Source organism: Martes martes, assembly GCF_963455335.1.
Source record: "Martes martes genome assembly, chromosome: 1".
NCBI lineage: Eukaryota > Metazoa > Chordata > Mammalia > Carnivora > Mustelidae > Martes > Martes martes.
Window position 1 is genome coordinate 212124917 of NC_137888.1, and position 21564 is coordinate 212146480.

At 54.5% G+C, this 21564-nt stretch overlaps 2 protein-coding genes and 1 pseudogene across 3 annotated transcripts; 1 reads left to right on the plus strand and 2 right to left on the minus strand.

Annotated features, from left to right (window-relative positions):
* The first annotated feature begins 236 nt into the window (after positions 1 to 236).
* LOC308352303 (NADH dehydrogenase [ubiquinone] 1 beta subcomplex subunit 4-like) lies at positions 237 to 621 on the plus strand (annotated as a pseudogene). The gene has a single exon. The product of its transcript is annotated as an NADH dehydrogenase [ubiquinone] 1 beta subcomplex subunit 4-like (transcript).
* A 6238-nt stretch (positions 622 to 6859) lies between these two features.
* CD320 (CD320 molecule) lies at positions 6860 to 11216 on the minus strand. The gene is made up of 5 exons (XM_080828751.1): positions 11027 to 11216; positions 8424 to 8537; positions 7852 to 8085; positions 7423 to 7581; positions 6860 to 7313 (listed from the first exon to the last, which is right to left on the minus strand). Exons 1-5 carry the CDS (start codon positions 11151 to 11153, stop codon positions 7171 to 7173), a joined length of 777 nt encoding a protein of 258 aa, XP_080684877.1. The 5' UTR covers positions 11154 to 11216; the 3' UTR covers positions 6860 to 7170.
* A 3005-nt stretch (positions 11217 to 14221) lies between these two features.
* Positions 14222 to 21517, minus strand: NDUFA7 (NADH:ubiquinone oxidoreductase subunit A7). The gene is made up of 4 exons (XM_080818779.1): positions 21432 to 21517; positions 20965 to 21014; positions 17720 to 17869; positions 14222 to 14434 (listed from the first exon to the last, which is right to left on the minus strand). The coding sequence occupies exons 1-4, from the start codon at positions 21480 to 21482 to the stop codon at positions 14344 to 14346; spliced, it is 342 nt and encodes a 113-aa protein (XP_080674905.1). The 5' UTR covers positions 21483 to 21517; the 3' UTR covers positions 14222 to 14343.
* Positions 21518 to 21564: the final 47 nt, after the last annotated feature.

The window sequence follows — 21564 nt, forward strand, 5'->3', positions numbered from 1 at the left end:
CGCACCTATTAAAAACCCACACTGGGGATGCCTGGGGGGCTCAGTCGGTTAAGCACCTGCCTTCGGCTCAGGTCATGATCCCTGGGTGGTGGGATCAAGCCCCACATCAGGCTCCCTACTCAGCGGGAAGCCTGCTTCTCCCTCTCCCTCTGCCTGCTCCTCCCCATGCTTGTATTCCGTCAAATAAATAAAATCTTAAAAAATAGGCAGGCACAGTTGTGTGCCGGATTGCCAAGATGTCGTTCCCCAAGTACCAACCGTTGCCTCTGGCTACCCTACCCTTGACCCTCCACCCAGCCAAATAAAACATATCTCCGGAAGCCTGGAAGGCACAAGCCGACTGGTTGGCGGTAAGATCCCAACTTAAATGGGAGTATCTGCTTCAGTACAACAACCCCAAATGCCAAGAGCTCATCAAAGATCCTGCCTTGATTCGTTGCACCTAGGCAAGATCAGCAAACATCTATCCCAATTTCAGACCCACTCCCAAGACTTCGCTCTTAGGAGCTCTGTTTGGAATTGGGCCCCTTTTCTTCTGGTTTTATGTTTTCAAAACTGAGAGATAAGAAAGAAAAACTTATCCAGGAAGGAAAATTGGATCGAACATGGAACATTTCATAGTAAGTCTGGCAAGGATGACTCTGTGTATTATTGTTTAAATAAATCTTCTATTAATCATTTTTTTTAAATCTTAAAAAATAATAATAATAGGGGTGCCTGGGTGGCTCAGTGGGTTAAGCCTCTGCCTTTGGCTCAGGTCATGATCTCAGGGTCCTGGGATCGAGCCCCACATCGGGCTCTCTGCTCAGCGGGGAGCCTGCTGCTCTGCCTACTTGTGATGTCTCTCTCTCTCTGTCAAATAAATAAAATCTTTAAAAAAAAACTCTTTAAAAAATAATAATAATAAATAAAAATAAAAGAACTTTTGAGGTATGACACACAGTTTACTCTGCTAAGGCGACCCTAACAAAACACCCCACACTCTGGGGCTTAGTTTTTTTTTCTCACAGTTCTGGAGACTAGAAGTCCAAGGTCAAGGTGCCAGGAAGGCTGGTTCCCTCTGAGGCCTCCCTCCTCTGCTGGCAGGTGGCCACCTTCTCCCTGTGCTCGCATGTGGTCGTCCCTCCGTGTCCACATCTGTGAGGCCACTCTCTGTATCCAAAATTTCCTGAAGGACACCCAACAGATTGGGTCAGGGCCCACTCCAATGGCTTCCTCAATCACCTCCTTAAAGGCCCCATCACAATTTTAAAAATTAAAAGTAAATAATAAAGGCCCCATCCCTAAATACAGCCACGTTTTGAGGTACAGAAGATTAGGGCTCCTGCACGGAAGTTGGGAAGGGACACGACTCAGCCCACAACATACCCTAGAGTACCCTAGAATTCACCCACTTAAAATGTACGATTTGGTTGATTTTAGGATATTTGCAGATTTTGTGCCACGGACACTATGAGGAAGTGTAGGGCATTTCAGCCCTCAAGGAGAAACCCCACACCCTCCAGCTACCTACCCCTATCCCTCTCTCCCCCTCCAACCCCCAGCAACCACTCTCTTTCTGCCCCTACCTGGGATACGAACGGAACCATATGATACCCGACCTTCTGCTCCTTTCACTTAGCATATTTTCAAGGCTCACCCGCGCTGTAACAGGACTTCACTCCTTTTTACGGCTGAGTAAGACCCCATCGTACGGATGGGCTTCGTCGGGTTTATCCATTCATCGGCTGATGGACCTTTCCACTGGTTCTACATTTGGACTCTTGGCGACTGGCTGGCTGGGAACATTCATCTACAGCAACTACGTTTTGAATAAACGAAGAAACCTAATCATGTAACCCAAAGAACCCCATCCAAGTGGAAATTTCACACTGTAATGAGAATAGAAGAAAGCATCCAAAAGATTCCTTTCTTCCCCGGTCTGGCTTTTTGTTCTGCATTACAAATTATAACGTAAGTGTGGCTTCAGCACAAAGTGTACCTACACACTGCTGTTACTAAACCAATTTGGCAGAAACAAAACAAATGGAAAAAACATTGTCCTGAGCCAGAAGCTTTCAGTTAGATAAATCACTTCCTTAAAGAGGGATTTTTTTCTTATTGCAGGAAGACCCTTCAAAGCCTAAGTCAAACCATGCATCTCTCTGCTGAAAACTCCAAAGGACCCATCATACCTCCCTCTCTCCGTGCCTCCCCACCCCAACCCCAGCCATCTCTGACATCACCTCTTACGACTGCACCACCCCCTCCACAAGCCTCCCGACTTCCTGTTTCTGGAACACACTTCTGCCTCAGGGCCTTTGCACTTGCTGTTTGCTCTTCTCAGAATGTTCTCCACCTATATACCCGCACTGTTCATCTTACTTCTTTCAAGTCTCCTCTCGAATTTCTCCGTGTTCTGGAAGCCTCTTTTGATTATCAAATAGAAAGATAGTGACCCTTCTTCCCCCAACCCAGCAAGCCCATCCCTCCTCCTTTGGTACTCAGACCCCAGAACTTAGCACCGCCTGACACCGATGTACTGCTTTGGTAGGGTTTAGTAGCTAACCATCTGCTCCGCCACGCCACCTCCACTAACTCCTCTCCATGGGGGAAGGGGTCTTGTTCGGTTCAAGGCGAGTCTCCAGCACCTACAACGCATGCTGCCCTGTCGATGCTCAAGGAGTATTTGTCCTCCTCCACAAACTAACCTAGAACTGCAATGCAATCCCAAAGTCCCAAGTCGATATTTTCTAAAATGCTACACACCCATGAAAATATTCACACACTACCGGTTAGAGGTGCTGGTTCCAGAACATTACGAGTGTGCTACAGGCCAGGGAATTGTTCTCTTTAAAATGATTAATTTTCTCTTACGTCAATTTCACATCACTCAACAATGGCTCCATGGAATAGCATCGCGCTCCTATTAGAATGGCTAAAATTTAAAAGGCTGCCCACAGCAAGTGAAGGGACAAGAATAAATACATTGTTTGGGGAGGAAAGTAAGAGTGCGCCCACTCTGCAAGGCACACTGGCGTTTCTTTAAAATTAAAAGGGGCGCCTGGTTGGCTCAGTCGGTAGCACATGTGACTCTTGATCTCAGGGTTGTGAGTTCAAGCCCCATGTTGGGCACGGAGCCTACTTTAAAAAATTAAATTAAATTAAATATATACCTACCACGTGATGCAACCTCTCCACTCCTGGGGTACTTACCCAAAAGGAATAAGAGCACATGAAGAAACTTAGACCTAACTTCATAGCAGGGGGCACCTGGGTGGCTCAGTCGTTAAGCCTCTGCCTTTGGCTCAGGTCATGGAGCCCTGCTTCCGGCTCCCTGCTCCGTGGGGAGCCTGCTTCTCGCTCTCCCTCTGCCTGCTCCTCCCCCTGCTCACGCTCAATCTCTGTCAAATAAATAAATAAAATCTTAGAAAAAAAAGAGAGAGAGAAAAAGAATTCTTCCAGCAGGTCCTTCTTAAAAAAAAAAAAGAAAAAAATGGAAAGGACACAAATGTCCATCAGCAGGTGCAGAGGGTACATACATGCGGGACAACCATACAACAGAATACAGCTTTGCAATAAAAATGAGTTAACTGAGCCTGGGTGGCTCAGTGGGTTAAGGTCTCTGCCTTCAGCTCAGGTCATGATCTCAGGATCCTGGGATCAAGCCCGGCGTCGGGCTCTCTGCTAAACAGGGAGCCTGCTTCCCCCCTCCCTCTGCCTGCCTCTCTGCCTCCTTGTGATCTCTATCAAGTGGATAAATTAAAAGAAAATCTTTAAAAAAAAATGAGTTAACTTTTAGTACACGCAACAACGTGAATAGATCTTAAATGTGTCAAGTAAAAAACACCAGATAAAACAGGCCGCCTATTACATGCGTCTAGAACTGCAGTTAAGGGGCTCGGTTGGAAGAGCGTGCAACTCTTGATCTTGGGGTCGAGAGTTCGAGCCCCACATTAGGTGTAGAGATTATTTGAGTATTTTTTTTAAATAGAAACGTGATGAATCTATAGTGTCAGAAGCCGATCAATCATTGCCTGGGTCATGAGGGGGGTAATAAAAAAGGGGCACAGGGAAACGCCGGGGGAAGCCCCTTGAACGCTTGATGCTAGGTGTAAGAAGTACGGCATCAGAGGCCACCTATTGTTATGAAATATCCAGATTGGGCAATCCCACAGAAACAGAAAGTGGATTATTAGGAGCCGGGGTCTGGGGGAGGGCGATGGGGAGTGAGTGCTAATGGGGGCAGGGTTTCCTTTTGGGGGATGGCAAGGTGTTGGAACTGGGTGCCCAACACTGTGAATGTACTATGCGCCACGGAATGTCTACTTAAACTGGTTATGGTTAATCCAATGTTAATTTTTCCTTAATTTAAAAAAAAAAGAAAAAAGAGGAATGTCAAGAGTTAGAGAGACATGCACACACCCGTCCGTCCCCCCTGCTCCCATCGGCCCCTGGAGCCCCCACCCCCGCCACACCCATTCCCAGCCACCTGCCAGCGTCCACCGCCTCCTCTTCCTGGGCTCCCCAAACACTCCCCTCCCCAACTTTTAAATTTGGACCGTCCCTGCGGTTTCCTGGAAGTGACTCACTGAGCCCGCTGCACGGGACAGCAGAGCGAGCCCCACTCCGGGGAACAGAGGCAGCTGAAACCCCAGCCTCCTCAGAGCGACAGACATTGGTCCCTGTGCCTGTCCCAGCAAGCAGATGACAGAACTGCTGTCCCGCAGTACGTTACATTACACAGAACTGCTGTCATCTGCACGCTGGGACAGGCGCGGGGACCAATGTCTGGCTGTGGGCAGAGCTGTGGGTTCACAGATAGTAAGCTGGCTGATGGGGACAGGGAGCCCCCCCCACCTCTGCCTGCCCCATCCTCTGCCCTCCCCCGCTTCGTGGAAGGCGGCCTGCAAGGATGGCACCACGATGCGGGTCCTGTCAAGGTTCACGCCCTTGTGTGGTCCCCACGCACATCTGGGCTGACCTGGGACTCCATGGAAGCAAAAGAAGGCATCAAAAGGGGCGCTGGGCCGTCTCGCTCAGGGGGCCAGAGCGGGTGGGGTGGCCCTGCTGCCCTGGCCATCCCAAGGCACCAGACATACCAGAGAAATTCTCGATGCTGATGTCCACCCAGCCCAGCCCCCAGAGGACAGCAGCCACCATTCACTACGTGGGACGGAAGAGCGGCAGCAGACGTGACAGAGAACGCGAGGGGGGTTTGCTCCTCTGAATCCATGTGACGCCCACGGATGAGCCAGACCTCTGCTTAGGTGACATGTGACAGTGGCTTCATACCCGCCTTCCTCCCTTGCCCTCTGACCCACGGATGCTGACCACGCCTGAGCAAAGGGGAGAAAAACCTAAAAATAAGAAAATCCAACCCAGCTCCGAGCAACACTGCCAGATAAGGAATTCATCTGCCCCTGAAACTCCCTCTTTCAGAAAGCCCTGGGGGGCCTCGATAGTTGACTGCCCAAGCTACCCCACTTCTCCCTCCCGGCCTCGATTCCTCTTTTTATGCTTCAAATTCACTAATAAAGGGGACACCTGGGGGACTCAGTGGGTGAAGCGTCTGCCTTCGGCTCAGGTCATGATCTCAGGGTCCTGGGATCGAGCCTCGCATCGGGCTCTCTGCTCAGCGGGGAGCCTGCTTCCCCCTCTCTCCCTCTGCCCGCCTCTCTGCCTACTTGTGATCTCTGTCTGTCAAATAAATAAAATCTTAAAAATAAATAAATAAATAGATAAATAAATCCATCAGTAAAGTGTGAATCCCCAAAACCCTGGACACCCCACCCTCAGACCCTAACAAAGGCAGAGCCCCAGGTCCTCTCTCTCTCTAGGTTCCCCGTGACCTCACTGTGTGGCCGGCGAGGCTGCCGTGTGCCCTCTTGTGAGGACTCGTGAGTCATCGCCCTCGTTCCTCGAAGTTCCCAGATAGTCTTTGCTGAAATGTGTCCAGCGATCGTAAGAAGAACCACAAGGGCCGGCGCAGCCGTAACACTGGCTGCAGACAGGAAAGGTCCGTGGGGGCAGGCTGGGCAGAGCAGAGACCCAGGCGGATGCCCCAGGCGCTCCTAGCCCACGGCGGCACTGTCAACAGGCCGGTACCTACGGGACAGACGGCGCCTGCCCCCAGAGCCCACTGGGGTTATTCAAACGAGCCAACCCCAAACCCGCCTGCCCGTGGGAACCACAATAAACGTTCTTGCCCACGTTCTCCTCCCGCTCCCTCTGCCTCCTGACCCTGGTGCTTCCTTCCCCTGCGTGGGGTAGTGTGCCCCCCGCCCCCCCGTCTTTTGGGAACTGAGAGTCTTTGCAGTCGCAGTCCACAGCCCACACCACAAAGCCCACATGTTAAACCTGGGTGGATGGGGGCGCCTGGGTGGCTCAGTGGGTTGGAGCCTCTGCCTTCGGCTCAGGTCATGATCTCAGGGTCCTGGGATCGAGTCCCGCATCGGGCTCTCTGCTCAGCGGGGAGCCTGCTTCCTCCCCTCTCTCTGCCTGCCTCTCTGCCTACTTGTGCTCTCTGTCAAATAAATAAATAAAACCTTAAAAAAAAAAACACACAAACACAACTGGGTGGAGCCCAGACCAACCCTGGGATGCCAGGCTTACATCTCAGAGAGCGAGAAGCCGTGACGGATGGCGGTCCCCCGGGACGCCGCACGGGGGCCGGTGGGTAAGGAGGACCACCCGCTGCCCCAGCCCCACTGCCTCCTCCTCTGGGTCCCAGGAAGCCAGAGGCAGAGCGGCCGAGGGAGCACCCAGGGCTGGGTCCCCAAGTCCCACCCCCTGGGGACGTTGCCACCATGGAGGAGGGGCTGGAAGGGAGACCCTGGGCTTCCCCGGGCAGAGGGAGACAGAGGCCCAGAGGCAGACGGAGGATGTGAAGTAACTTTAATCAGCACCTTCCGATGGGGGCAGGAGGAGTGTCTACGTGTGGGGCCGCCCCGGGGAGCAGACTGGGGCCAGCCCCTCCGTTCGGGCTGCGATGCACTCCCCATGCACGGTCCCGGCACCCCCAGCCTCTCTGGGGCCAGCGGCAGGAGCTCGGCTCCACGGTGCTGCGCGGCCAGAAGGACCCACGTCTGAGGGCTGGTGTGCCAGCACCCGCGCGCCGCCGCCGACGTGCGAGGTCTCCAGAGCTGCCGCCGCTCCGGGACCCGGAGCCTGGGTAGCAAGAGCTCGTCCTCAGAGCAGCGAGGGCTTCCTGTCTGCCAGCAGCAGGGACTCCTTCACGACCACCAGCAGCCCCAGCGGGTGCAGGCGCCCCCGGGCACAGAGCCGGGACAGCACGAACAGGGAGATGGCGGCCACACCGGCACTGAGCACCACTGCGGGGTCAGACAGGCGGGAGTGAGCCGGAGCTGGCCGCACGGAGAAGGGGGTCTGCAGCCTGTGTCCTCCCCAAGCCCCAGGACAAGGAGGGCCTGGCTGTCTTACCCGCGGCTGCGATAACCCCACAAGCACTCCGGTTTCCAGACTGGACGGAGTCCTCGTCCCAGGTGGGGGTGGCTGTGGCATTCCTGAGAGAGGGGACACTGTGCGGGGTCATGGAGGTCCCCGTGGATGTGGCAGTCCCTTCCTGGAGGGTCTCAGTTCCTGCAACAAGTCCAGGCATTCAGCAGCTGGGGGATGGGCACTGGCAGCGGGGCGGGGAGACCACGGGGACACGAACGTGTTCCAGATGCGGGGGGGGGGGGGTGTCGGATCTTTCAGCTCATCTCCTGCTGCCCCCAGGGGATGCAGGCCCAGGTGGATGCAAGTGTCCACACTTTCAGCCTGGTCAGCCACTGGAGGGTGTCAAGTGTCCTTATCTAAAGGCCAGCCCTCCCCACCCCTCCAGGCACGCTGAGGTCCCAGGGCACACACCACAGCCAAGCTCATCACTGGAGTCGGGACAGTCGGGATGGCCGTCGCAGAGCCACGTGTGTGGGACACAGGCACCGCCCAGGAGGCAGCGGAGCTCCCCCGCCGGGCAGGGCTGGGAACTGCAGTTGTGACCGTTCTCGACGATGCCGTCTGGGCAGTCATCAATGTTGTCACAAGGGCAGGGGCTGCCAGTGGGTGGCTGGCACTCTCCGTCCTGGGCACAAGGCTTGATCCCTGGGGTACAAGGTCAGTCAGGTCCCAAACACCCACCCAACAATGCTGCGGTACGCCCCTCCACCGAGCCCCCTCGTAAGCCCCGCCTTCCAGGAACAGGTGACCCTAGAAAATCCACGCATCCTAAAGATCTTCCCTTGTTAGCTCCGCCCGCCGAGGCCTGGCCTCCCTTCAAGCCCCTCTTCCTGAGCCCCGCCCCCAAGTCCCCTTCCCAGTAAACCCACCTCTTCCTGTAAGCCCTGCCCACTTTCAGGCCCCGCCCCATCACCCCCAAGACCACACCCCTTGCGCCAGCGCCTGACCCCCTGCAGCCACACCCCAAGAACGAGGCCACTCACTGCAGTCCTCCTCATCGCTGCCGTCGGGGCAGTCCTTGTCACCGTCGCAGCGCAGAGTGAGGGGCACGCAGAAGCCACTCGTGCGGCACTGGAAGCTGGTGGGCGAGCAGGAGCCTACAAGGGGCACACAAGTGAGGTCTGGGAGGCCCCAGTCCCGGCCCCCTCCACCAGGGGCACAGAGGTTACAGACTGCGACCACCAGGAGACAGGCCAGGTCCCAGGGCGCTGGAATGACTCTGGTAGCCACCATTTGCGGAGGACCTACTCGATGGGAGGCCTGGAGCGCTGGTGGCAGAGTCCAGGTCTGAACCCAGGTCTCACTGATCCCGGGGTCTTTACCAGGCTCCAAGCCAGGCGGTCTCCCCAAGAGGCCCTCCAAGACCCACAGTTCAAAGCACTGGGGTAGCGGCCATCTCCACGCCTGCCCCGGACCAGGCCTGTGGTCAGGGTCAGCAGGACCCATTCCACCTGCTTAGCCAAGGGGAAACTGAGGCCCTGGGCAGAGGACCTGCTTAGTTAGCAAGGCTTGTCCACTCACCTCCTAAATTCCTCTCAGATCCAACCACCTTTCCCCATCCTGAATGGGCCGCCTCCTCACAAGGCCCCGTCCCCATCTCCATTTGGACACTGAGGACCTCAGAGTCACATCATTCAGTCACCTGCCCTTGCCCTCCCCTCTGCTCAAAACCATGCCCCCTTCCCCCAACCCTCTCGCTGCCAAATCCCTGTTTTGTCTATGGGGTCGCAAGGCCCGGCCCAGCCCCACTGCCCACTGCGAACGCTTCCTGGACCCCACCCCCTCCCTCCTCCTTCCTCTTCAACCAGCTCCCTCTGCCCGGGCCTGCTCGCTGTTCTCCAAGAGGCCCGGCTCGCTCCCACCTCAGGGACTTTGCCCGTGCCGGTTCCTGGCCCAGTCCTCCCTCTCTTCTCCCTACTCTGCAACTGGTGATTCCTCCTCAGCCTTCAGATCTCAGCTTCTCTCTCGGAAAGGGTCTCCTGCACCTCTCAGGGAGGCCTGACGTTCTGCCTTCCCCCAATAACAACGGTCTCCAAACTGGTATCCACACAGACTGGACACACGGTGGAGATCAGGGCCGGGACCTCGTGACCGCAAGCCCAGGGCGATACAGACACGAATCACACCAAGGTCCAGGCTGCGTCCAGATGAGATCTGAGCCTTCCTGGGCCCCAGGCAGTGAGGCTCAGGCTACGTGCTGATCTAGAGGAGCACGGAAGGGCCTAGAACGCGGGCCAGCAGCAGGGAGTCTGACAGACCGAGGAAAGGAATGGCCTTTAAGGCTCTTCTCTTGGGTGCAGTGGTGGGGGAGAAGGGGGTGGCGCAAATACCTGCTTGGCCCCAACCTAGCAGCTCTCCAGTCCATCCTGGTACTCTTGCCACTTTCACCTTTACTTGGGCCTGTGCCTCCAGACCCCCTGTTCCCCACAGCCAGTCCCTCCACAGGCCTCCAGGCACAATGATACCTGTGGCCCACACAGTCTCGGAGCTTTTGAAGTCAGGAAGAGGTATGGCCGGACCTGGATCTGGCTTCCTTCCCTGCCCACGGGGGTGGGGGTGTCTGGCCATCTCGGGGTGCGGTTTCCTCTCCAGGCCTAGCCATTCTCAGCCCTGCCAACCTCCAGACCTCCCTCCCTGGAGTGTGGGTTCTTCCTGGAAACTGGGGGGGGGGGGGGGGGCAGAGCACAGCACACCAGGCCTCATAGGGCTGTGGGGTCAGACAGGAGTTAGAAGTGACCGGTGACTTTCCCACCCAGCCTCAGTTCCCTCCCCTGTAAAAGGAGGACGCTAGGAGTCCCTATCTCAGGGTCCGGAGGAGAGGAGACTACTTGCAGCTTGGTACTTGGTTAAAGTGAGTCCTGTCCTCTTAAAGGAGCCAGGAACATTTAGCCTGTAAAGGCAGGGGCTTTGGGATGAGCCAGGAGTCCAGATCAGACGGGAGCTCACAGCTGAAAGCGAGGGTCACCTGGGAGAGCACTCTATTTCACCGCTCTGGGAACCTCAGAGATGGCCACCAAGATCACTTAGGCCCAGGAGCAGGTGTCCACGGGCCTGGGGTTACCGGGAGGGAGAGAAACCTTTTGCTCTCTAAGGCCAGAGGAGGAAGGCGCTGGGATGGGGAGGGTGGGGTCTGGTGGCCCAGGAAACTCAGCCATATGGCCTCGGGGTCGGACGGGGGTATATTCGCTGCAGCTGCTGCCAAGAGGCGCCAGGTGACCGGCCATGCAGTTAGAGGTCGGACAACCAGAGCCACCAGCAAGCCACCACCACGCTGGCCTGAAGGGCGGCCTGGAGGTGACAAAGGGGTCCGCCAAAGCGGAGCACGAGAGCGGTGTGAGAAGGCAGAAGCCGGGCAGCGAGGGGCAGGCAGGTCCACCCAGGCGACGGTCGCTCTCTGGGGACGGCTGGCTCAAGGGCCCGGCTCCCCGCCCGCCAGAGTCTCGAGCCACGTGCGAGGGGAGTGTCCGGGACCCACGAGCGGCACAGCCAATGGCGAGGCGGCGCCGGCGCGCGGGGCGGGTCGGGCCGGCGGAGAGGCGCGCGCGCGCGGGGTGCGCGGGGTGCGCGGGGCGCGGAGCTCACTCACCTGGGGTCTGGGCCAAGGACTGGGTCGGCACCGGGGTCGGGGCTGCCTGCAGGCCCAGCCCGAAGCCGAGCAGCAGCCGCAGCGCCAGGCCCTGGGCCGCCGGCCGCCGCACTCCGCCCTGCGCCATGCAGCTCCTCGCCGCACCGCCCCCGCCCTGGCACTGACCACGCGCCGGCACAGCCTCGCTTTTATCCCCGCGCACGCGCGCCGCCGTCGGGGGCGGGGCCCACGCCTGGAGGATGCGCCGCGCCCCCGGCTACGCGTACCGTAAAGGTCCGAATACGAGGGGACCTACAATTTCAGGCTGTAACCCACTTTTCCCACTGACAAGGTCTATGGAAAAATGCCGGGCCCGTTTGAAGTTAGAAACTGTGGGGATGTAAAGGAACTCGTCGGTGTCTACTCACAATATCGAAGGCGTCGCATGGATCCTGCAGCAAATGTGACTGTCTAATTATCATAGTTAATATGGCAGCCACCACCTCAGGCACGCTCCAGCCTTGGCCTCCTCCAGCTTCTCTTCTGCACCCAGCTTTGCTACTTTGCTCACTTTGACTTAGTGTCTCATGACCCATTAGAACGTCAACGGTAGGACAGGAGTGCTGGGTTGTTCATTGTGTCCCCAGTGCCCGGGACAGGGTCTGCCACCATAGCGGGCTCTTCAATATTTAATGAATAAATGAATGAAACACTTCCAGAAGTTCCATCAGGGGTCCCATCCCTCGTACCTGGGAACGCTCACCCACGCCCACTGCCTCCTTCAGTCTTCCTCACCGGGAGATAGGTCGTATTCTTCCGGAACAAGATACACAAAGGCCGCCCGTGGGCTTTGTCTTCTCGTGCTCAACCCATAGGCACATAAAATACAAAATCTTCTGGGGCGACTGGGGGGCTCTGTCGGTTAAGCGTCCGCCTTTCCCTGGGGTCATGATCCTTAGGGTCCTGGGATCAAGCCTTGCGTTGGGCTTCCCGCTCAGCGGGGAGCTTGCTTCTCCCTCTCCCTGCTGCTCTGCCTACTTGTGCGCTCTCTCTGTGTCAAATAAATAAATAAAATCTTAAAAAAAAAAAAATACAAACCGGGGCACGTGGGTGGCTCAGTGGGTTAAGCCTCTGCCTTCGGCTCGGGTCATGATCCCAGGGTCCCAGGATCAAGCCCCACATTGGGCTCTCTGCTCAGCAGGGAGCCCGCTTCCTCCTCTCTCTCTGCCTGCCTCTCTGCCTACTTGTGATCTCTGTCTGTCAAATAAATAAATAAAATATTAAAAAAAATACAAACCTTCTACAGACTTTCTAGCCAATCAGAGGCTGAGTTTTCTTGAAAATAAATACTTTATCAATAGCTCTGCCTTCAGAAGAGGCAACAGGTGGCCTGCCAGCAGAAACCCGGACAAGTGGCTCTCCCTCAGTGCTAGGTGTACAAGCATTGACCACCACCCCAGTCCCCCACTCCCGTTTCCTGGGAAGCAACACTAAAGTTTTCCCACAGGGGGCTCTGTTTGCAGGTTGTTGGCAAGCTTCACTATTTGAAAATGTTGAAAGTTACAGCTGCTTTTGGAGTGTGTATATTGTATGTGCCTGTTGGGGTTTGTTGTTGTTTAAAAAAAAAAAAAAACAAAAAAACCTCCCAGATATCCCAGGGGAAATGGGTAAGAGGCAAAGGTGTACAGGTGCAGAGGCAGGTGGAAAGCTGACAAAGAGGACTGTGCACAGCAGGGGTGGGGAGTGCCCCATCTTTGAGGCTCAGAGGTCTCTGGGGGTGCAGGATAAAAGCTGAAGACGCCAGGGATCTGTAGTAGTTAGGCAGACTCATCAGCGGTCAGGTTCAATGTCATTGAGCCTGAGCAAGTTCTTGTCCTTCCATTCCTGTTTTTCTGCCGAGGGGTGTGTGGCATCATCCATGACCTCCCAGGATTGCTCCACAAAGGAGCCGAGAGCCCCAGAGCGTTCAAAACAGTACCTAGTGCACAGACCTCAGGTGTCAGACCTCCTTCCCACCCCCACTCCCTTGCGAAACTTCAAGTCTGTGTCACGGAATTATTCAGAAACCTTCAATGGCGTATCTTGCCGTAGTGTGTGGAAGCCCTCAGGGCAGCCTTCCCTGTGACCTCAGGACACCCTGCCTAGACTTCCTCTCCCTCCCAATCTCTTTCCTGAATCTGACTCAGCCTTTGCTCCAATTAGAGTCCCACCTCCTCCAGAAAGCGTGCCCAGGGTTTTCTTCCAGGTGAGCGTTTAGCATTTCTATCGCCAACTCTGAGGCTCCGCGATTCATCCCGCCTGGGACGTGGACCCTTTCCTGCCTTGCTCTTGGCTTCCAAAAAGCAGGGCAGTCGCAACCCCCGGATCTTCCTACATCTCCCCTACTGAAGGACTGTGGGGTTCCTCCACAGGGCAGCCATGACACGCCCCCACTTGAGGTGCCTACATGGCTCCCCATTGTTCCTTCGGACAGACCCGGTTTGTTTTTCTGGCTTTCACTCAACAGCTCATTCCTCCACAAGGACCAGCCCCCTCCTTTCCTCCGCTGACTCTGCCTTGCTCCCAGAGCCCACAGTGAAAGGTTTCTGGTTCATGGGGCGCCTGGGTGGCTCGGTGGGTTCAGCCTCTGCCTTTGGCTCAGGTCATGATCTCAGGGTCCTGGGATCGAGCCCCGCATTGGGCTCTCTGCTCAGTAGGGAGCCTGCTTCCCACTCTCTCTCTCTCTCTCTCTCTGCCTGCCTCTCTGCCTACTTGTGATCTCTGTCAAATAAATAAAAATCTTTAAAAAAAAAAAAAGAAAGAAAGAAAGAAAGAAAGGTATCTGGTTCAGGGAGGCCTTTCCTCACCTGTCCTAGGTGAGCCTTCTCTGGGAGTTGCCCTGCTGTCCTCGGTCACCCCCACGAAGCTGCAGGGCACTCAAGGCCAGACGGGGGCGGCCGTAGAAGGGCGCTGGCTGGTGTCTACATGAAACCTAAGGGAGCAGCTTGCATTCAGCCCCACCGTCCTTCACCATCAGTGCCCCCCAAACACCCAAAGGTCCTCGGACCCAGCCTACGGCTCTCTAGGTTAGCCAGGCCCCCAGGAAAGGACAGTGACAACACCGGAACCCCTCTCCCTCCCCTGGCCCTGGATCGCTGGCAGAGCAAACAGAATCAGCACCAACTTCCCCAGGAAATCCAGGAAGTCATACACAGCTTCAAAAAGTCAGAACAGAAGTGACACTAGAGAGCTGGGTGTATTTGTCATAAATTAGGTCGCGTTCTCCCCGGAAGGAACACACGGAGGGGAAGCACTCAGGTGGCCCTGAGGGCCCGGCCAGGTGCCCCCCGGGAGCAGAGTCACAGGTAAGGCTGGTCTTTGGACAGCTCCCACCTCTTCATGGGAGGGGCTGGCGACACAGCCTTCTTCTCAGTGGCAGCTGCAGCAGAGCTGGAAGGGAAAAAGAGACTTTGGTTAGGGCCAGGTCTCCGGAGAGCAGCGTGGGCGGATCTGAGGGAGCCGATACCTGCGCCCAGCAAGACCATGCCTGCCGAGACTGTGCGCAGGCCGGCAGGAGTGTATTTCAGAATGCCCAGATGCCTTCACTGGGGTCCCCCAGAGGGTCAGCCAACCGTCGCTGGGAGCTGGCCAGCCCCCTTCCCGCCCAAGCCCCCACGTGAACGCCCAATCAGCCTGCCCTGGCTCCTGAGCTCAAAGCCAGCCATGAAGAGCTGGCCGCCTCCTCTAGCAGCCCCTCCCACTTGTGGCCCCAGGGTGGACGAGCACCCCACTCCTGTTGCCTGGCAAAAGGGCAGAGCAATCAGGTGATGGACGCCCACTGCTCTCTCCCCCTCCGGTGCTGAGCACTTGACACGTGGCAGGCATTTCCCCGGCAGAGCACTAAGACCAGGCCTCAGTCTAATGAGGCTGAGAGTCAAGTGCAATTGGCAAGTACTCCATTTGGGGCGCCCGGGTGGTTTAGTGGGCTAGGTGTCTGACTCTTGGTTTCAGTTCAGGTCATGATCTCGGGGTCCTGAGACTGAGCCCTGCATCAGGCTCCCGGCTGAGTGGGGAGTCTGTCCCCCCCATCCTGCTCCCGACTCTCCCCCTGCTTGTGTGTGCATGCATGTGCCAGCTCTCTTTCTCTCTAAAATCAATCAATCTTTAAAAAAAAGGAGGAAGAAAAAATAAAAAGAAGAATGCACCATTTAACCCAGAGTGAAGCCCAAGAGAGACACAGGCAACAAATCCAAGCCCCTGGTGCCTCGGACCAGAGAGGCTGGCGCACGGTCAGCCAACAAGGGAGAGGAGGCGGGTAGGGAGGCTCTCCTTGTGGAGAAGACGCCCAGGAGCAGGGGTTCCAGGGCTGCCCACCCTCCCAGGGGTCTGAAGGAGGTGGAAGAGGCAGAAGCGGCCTCCCTAGGAAATTCAGGTGAGGGGGTGTGGGGGGAACTGGGTAGTGTGCCAGTGTGCCAGTCTGGTGCTGGACTCTGGAGAATTAGAAGGTAACAAGGACCATGACATTGGCCATTCACCGAGTTCTAACTACACAGCAGGCCTTGCCTGGCCTCATCACCTTACAGATCTCGTCACACTGCAAGCCCACCATCCCATTTTACAGATATAGAAACTGAGACTCAAGAAGGACAGCACAGGGGCGCCTGGCTGGTTCAGTGGGTTAAGGCCTCTGCCTTCGGCTCAGGTCATGATCCCAGAGTCCTGGGATCGAGCCCCACATCGGGCTCTCTGCTCAGCGGGGAGCCTGCTTCCCTCTCTCTCTCTGCCTGCCTTTCTGCCTACTTGTGATCTGTCTGTCAAATAAATAAAATAAAAATCCTTAAAAAAAAGGACGGAACACTGGCTGCAGACCCTACGATGAACCGGCTGTAGAGCCTAGACACCACTGGGGGTCTGAGCAAACGGGTCTGAAATCCTGCTTCTGCTCCCCACTATCTGTGTGACCCAGTTAGGTCACGTGGCCTCTCTGTGCCTCGATTTCCTCTTCTGCAACAGGGGCCATCACTGCCCAACTTGTGGAGGGATCCGTGGGCAGGCATGGCACTGACTCCATCCTAAAACCTTACAAATATTAATTATGAAGATTAAACTTCCTAACAACTCTGCTACAGACTCAAGGTTTTGTGCCTCCCAAACTCCTGTTGAAATCGCAACCCCCAACGTGACGGTATTTGGAGGCAGAGCGCTTGGGAGGTAATTAGGTCCTAAGGGAGAAGCCCTCATGAACGGGATTAGTGCCCTTGTAAGACACTCCAGATACCCCGTACCCTTCCACCACGTGAGGACAGAGCAAGAAAATGCCATCTGCAAATCAAGAAGAGTGCGCTCGCCAGACACGGAACCTGCCAGCACCTTGATCCTGGACCTCCCAGCCTCCAGAAGTGTGCAAAAGAGGTTTCTGTTGTTTATAAGCCACCGCAGTCTATGATACTGTCACAGCAGCTGAGTAGACTGAGATACACTCCCTAAAGTAGATACTATTATCATTCCCTTTTATTTGAGAGAAGGCATCTGAGGCCAGGGACCAAACTGGGTTTTAAGGGACCTGAGATTTACACGATTCTTTCTTTGGGGCCCCTGGCTGGTTCAGTCAGTGAAGCAGCCCACTCTGGATCTCGGGGTCGTGAGTTCGAGCCCCATGTTGGGCGTGGAGCCTATTTGAAAAGAAAATACAATTCTTTAAGAGTTCAAAGAAAATGTGGGTGTGTGTGTGTATATACACACACACACGCACACACGTACACGCACAGAATGGAAAACTCTTCAGCCATAAAAAAAAGAAAGAAATCCTCCATTTGTAACAACATGTATGGACCCTGAGGGTACTACACTAAGTGAAACAAATCAGAGACACTGTAGGATCTCACTTATGTGCGGAATCTAAAAACCAAACAAAAACGAAACCAAACTCATAGATACACAGAACAGACTGATGGTCACTAGAGGCAGGAGACAGGTAGGGGGTAGGTGAAATGAGTGAAACAGCCCAAAAGGTACAAACTTCCAGTTAGAAAATGAGTCAGTCCCAGGGATGTACTCTACAGCGTGATGACTGAGTTAAAATACTCTATTGCATAGTTGAAAGTTACCAAGAAAGCAGATTTTAAAAGTTCTTATCACGAGAAAAAAACGTGTAACTGTGTGTGTGTGTGACAGATAAGGAGACTTACTGTGATCATTTCACAATGTATGCAAATACCAAATCTCTACATTGTGAAACTCACATAATGTTATAGGTCAATTACGCCTCCGTTTCAAAAAAAAAAAAATTACAAAAACAAGGCCTGGGCTTCTCCCAGAGCCCTTGATGGGAGCGTGGAGCTTCATTCGCTTTGTAGGAAATGCACCCCAGGCCGAGGCCCCAGCCGCTACTCTGGGCTGGGTGGGGATTAAAAGAGCTCTCCCATGGGGCGCCTGGGTGGCTCAGTGGGTTAAGCCTCTGCCTTCGGCTCAGGTCATGATCTCAGGGTCCTGGGATCGAGCCCCACATCGGGCTCTCTGCTTAGCGGGGAGCTTGCTTCCTCCTCTCTCTCTCTCTCTCTCTCTGCCTGCCTCTCCGCCTCCTTGTGATCTCTGTCTGTCAAATAAAAAAAAAAAAAAAAAAAAAGAGCTCTCCCATGAAAGGCCCCCACGGCACAGTTCCTGACACAGGTGATGCTCAGTGGGCCCTTGAAAAGCACAAGAGGAAGGGCTGGTTCCGGACTGTGGGGTCCTCACCTCTCCGCAGGCTTGCCTGACGCCAGAACTTTCTGGGAGGACATGATGACTGAGGGCGGCACAGCTTCCCGGCGGCCATCGCGAGTGCAGTAGTGGTTATTGGAGAGCTTGTGGCTGGGGCCCACGGGGAGCTTGGGAGGAGGCTGAGTTCTGAGGGAAAAAACATCACCATTGAAGCAAAGAGAAAATCACTTTAAAAAATTTTATTTATTTGAGAGAGAGAGCGAGTGCAAGTGTGCACGCTCACATAAAGATTCTCAATCAGATTCCCCACTATGCACAGAGCCCAACATGGGCCTTGATCCCACGACCCCAAGATCATGACCTGAGCGGAAACCGAGAGTCGGATGCTTAACTGAGCCCCCCAAGCAGCCCTAATATAAAGTCACTCTTCTTGGCTACGCTGGCCTGGGCCGCCTCCGTCACTGGGCTGCAGGCCAGGGCAAGTCCTTGATCCGCTGTCGTAGATGCATGGCTAGGGAGGATCCAGGGCCCTGAAGCAGGTAGCAGTCTCTGCTTCGGGTGTGAAGGTGCTGGAAGGCAAGGCCTAGATACGCCTCAAATGTATGGAGGACCTTTTCTGAGGTTTCTCAGGGAAGGGGGCAGCCCAAATTGGACACCCAGGCCTGTTCCCACTCCACCATGGCCCAAAGCTTCCATGTGGCCTCACTTCTAGCTTCAGGAGCTCAGGGAATAAAGAGGCCAGGGTCTGAGGCTCTGCCCACCTCGTGCCCAGTGGTCACAGTGTGTAAACACTCGGGCAACAGCCCCAGACCTCGTGTGTTCTGAGGGTCTTTGTTCCCAAAAGCCAGGCTACAGAACTCCTGGGTTTCCCATTATCTCAGGAACTCTGCAGAACCCTGCTGGGATCAAGGCTTATTACTCAAAGAGCACCTTGTCCTCTGAGGTCTCTGCATTTCCTGCCTGGTCACCAACACTACAGCCAGGGCTGGATGAGTGAACCGAGCTCTGCCCTGGGTTGGGCTAAAACCTAGGGTGAATTTACAAAGAAGCCAGAAGCCTAAAATGGAAATGCTAACCTCGAAACAAAAGAGAGAAGCCTCCCTGGAAAACACAGCAAAGAGGAGAGGCAGAGAAAATAGGAGAAATCATAAAATCAGCGGGTTTTCATTCAACCATGTTTTACAATAATTGGCTTAATTAATTAATTTACAATAATTGGTTAACTGTTTTGCCAGGATTTAAGTTTTTCTTAAATAACAGCCATTGTATTAAAAAAATGAGAAATATACATAAAAATGTAAAAATTTGATATTAAAAGCAATATCCTGGGGCATCTGTGTGGCTCAGTCTGTTAAGTGTCCCACTCTTGGTTTTGGCTCAGGTCATGATCTCAGGGTCCCCACATCAGGCTCTGCGCTCAGTATGCCTCTGCTTGAGATGCTCTTTCTCATTCCTCTGCCCTTCCCCCAGCTCGCATGTGTGTGCATGTCTGCTATCAATCAATCAATCAATCAGATCTTTAGAGTAAATAAGTAAAAGCAATATCCTGGCTGGCTCGGTCAGTGGTGCATGCGACGCTTTTTTTTTTTTTCTTTAAGATTTTATTTATTTGACAGAGAAACATAGCCAGAGAGGGAAAACAAGCAAGGGGAGTGGGAAAGGGAGAATCAGGCTTCCCACTGAGCAGGGATCCCGATGCAGGGGCTCGATCCCACGACTCTGGAATCATGGTCTCAGCCACAGGCAGACGTTTAACGACTGAGCCACCCAGGCACCCCATGCTGTATGCGACTCTCGATCTCTGGGTTATGAGTTCAAGCCCCATGTTTGGTGTACAGATTACTTAGAAATAAAATCTTCAAGAAGTGGGGGCACTATCCCGTGTGGCACTTAGAATTTGCTTAACCCCTGGAGTGCCGATGACACACACACACCCGCACCCCCCCCCCGCCCCCCGCCCTGTGGGTGCGGCCATAACTTTCTGCGACCTAACAGAAGGGTTAAGAACCACGAGCCCAACAGACACACAGGAATCACTAGGGGGCGCCACTACCCTAAGGAGGTTGTAAATTTTATAAACCCTTTTCCTCAACTGGCCTACCAACTACCCTGGATAGAAAGCAACTTTAAACTTCTGATATTTGGAATTAGTTATAACAGGTAGACATTCACATAAGTTTGGTTATTCAAATGCTAGTTGTCTTCCTTTTGTGCTAATTGTCAATGGCTGCCTTACCTTCGCCTACTCCTCTGACTTCCAATATACTGATATCCCTCCTTTCCTCCAAGTGTTCCAGCCACAGACCTCCTTCCTACTTCTGGCTCTGTCGGGCCTCAAAAGCCTTGGCACATACTGTTCCCTCTGTCCAGAATGTTCTTTCAATCATGACCGTTTGGCTCATTACTCAGGTCATTCAAATGTCAATTCCAGAAAAAAAGACCTTTCCTGACCACTTGACCTAATGTAGCCACCCCCCCAGCTGACTCTAATTTAGTTTGTCTTCAGAGCATTCCAGAATGCTCTTTACCTGTTGCATTTATTTCCCTACTGTATTTTTCTTTCTAGAACTTGAGCTCCGTGAAAGGAATGGGGATAATAACTTTTCTTCTTGGTCCTGGTATCCCTGAGGACATGGCAAGGGCTTGTAAATATTAAGTAATTTTTGTACATTTTAAATGAGTTTGAAATCAAGGCACTTCTGGGTTCAAATCCCAGCTGTCACCTTCTAGCTTCTGAGTGACTTTAAGAAAATGATCGTCTCTCTGAAACTCACATTTTTTCATTTGTAGCTTGGGGATGATAACCCTAACTGGCAGGACCACACTGAGGACTCCACAGCTACAGGATCCCCACTCTGAATTCACGTCCAACCTGACAGTTCCATGAGCAGCCGGCTGTGAGTGCAGGAAAGTTAAAAGCAAACCTCTGCTTCCACAGCCTGCCAGGGACCAGAGGCAAGATGCCGGCCCAGCAAACCGGGGGCGTAAAGGAACACGCATTTTGTTCCCAATGTTAAGGATAACAATAACAGGACAAAGGGGTGCCTGGGTGGCTCAGTGGGTTAAAGCCTCTGCCTTCAGCTCTGGTCATGATCTCAGGGTCCTGGGATCGAGCCCCGCATCAGGGTCTCTGCTCAGCGGGGAGTCTGCTTCCCCCTCTCTCTCTGCCTGCCTCTGCCTACTTGTGACCTCTGTCAAATAAATAAATAAAATCTTAAAAAAAAAAAAAAAAGAATAACAGGACAAGGCCAGAGTGTGGGCAGCGAGCGGGGCTTGCTCACCGCTTGGAGATCTCCTGGTAGCGCAGCTGCAACTTCGCCTGCAAATCGTGCTGTTGGGGGGGAGAGGAAGGCAGTCAACCCGCAGGGTCCTCCAGGAGAGGAGAGGGCGAGGGAACAGGGCATCCCAGGGGTGTAAAAGGGAAGGTCGGACGGAGATGGTACAGGGATGTGGGCCCTAGAGGTGAAGAGGAAAGCTAAGGCCGGGGCCTCAAAACACAGAGCTAAGAAGGTCCGGGACTAGACAGATCTTAGGCCAGAATGGGTCCAGAGCTGGCGTGGAGGTGGTTGTGTTGGCTGAAGCAGTCACGAGTTGGGGGTCCCGGGCTGAGACACGGGTTCCGACCTAAAGGGATCTCGGTACTAAAAGCCTCAGGCCCAAGGGTGCAGGAAGAAGGGGACTAGTGGGAGCGGGTCCAAGGCGCACGCAACCCTCAGCCTCCCCGTTTGGCCCCTTCCGCCCCGCGCACCCCCGATGCCCAGTTCCGCAGCCGCTGGATGAAGCGAGTGGCGGACGCCATCTTCCGTTTGCACTGAAGGACGCCGGTGACGTCTCTACCGCGAGGGCTGCTGGGAAGAACGTCGCGGTCTCGCGAGAGGATG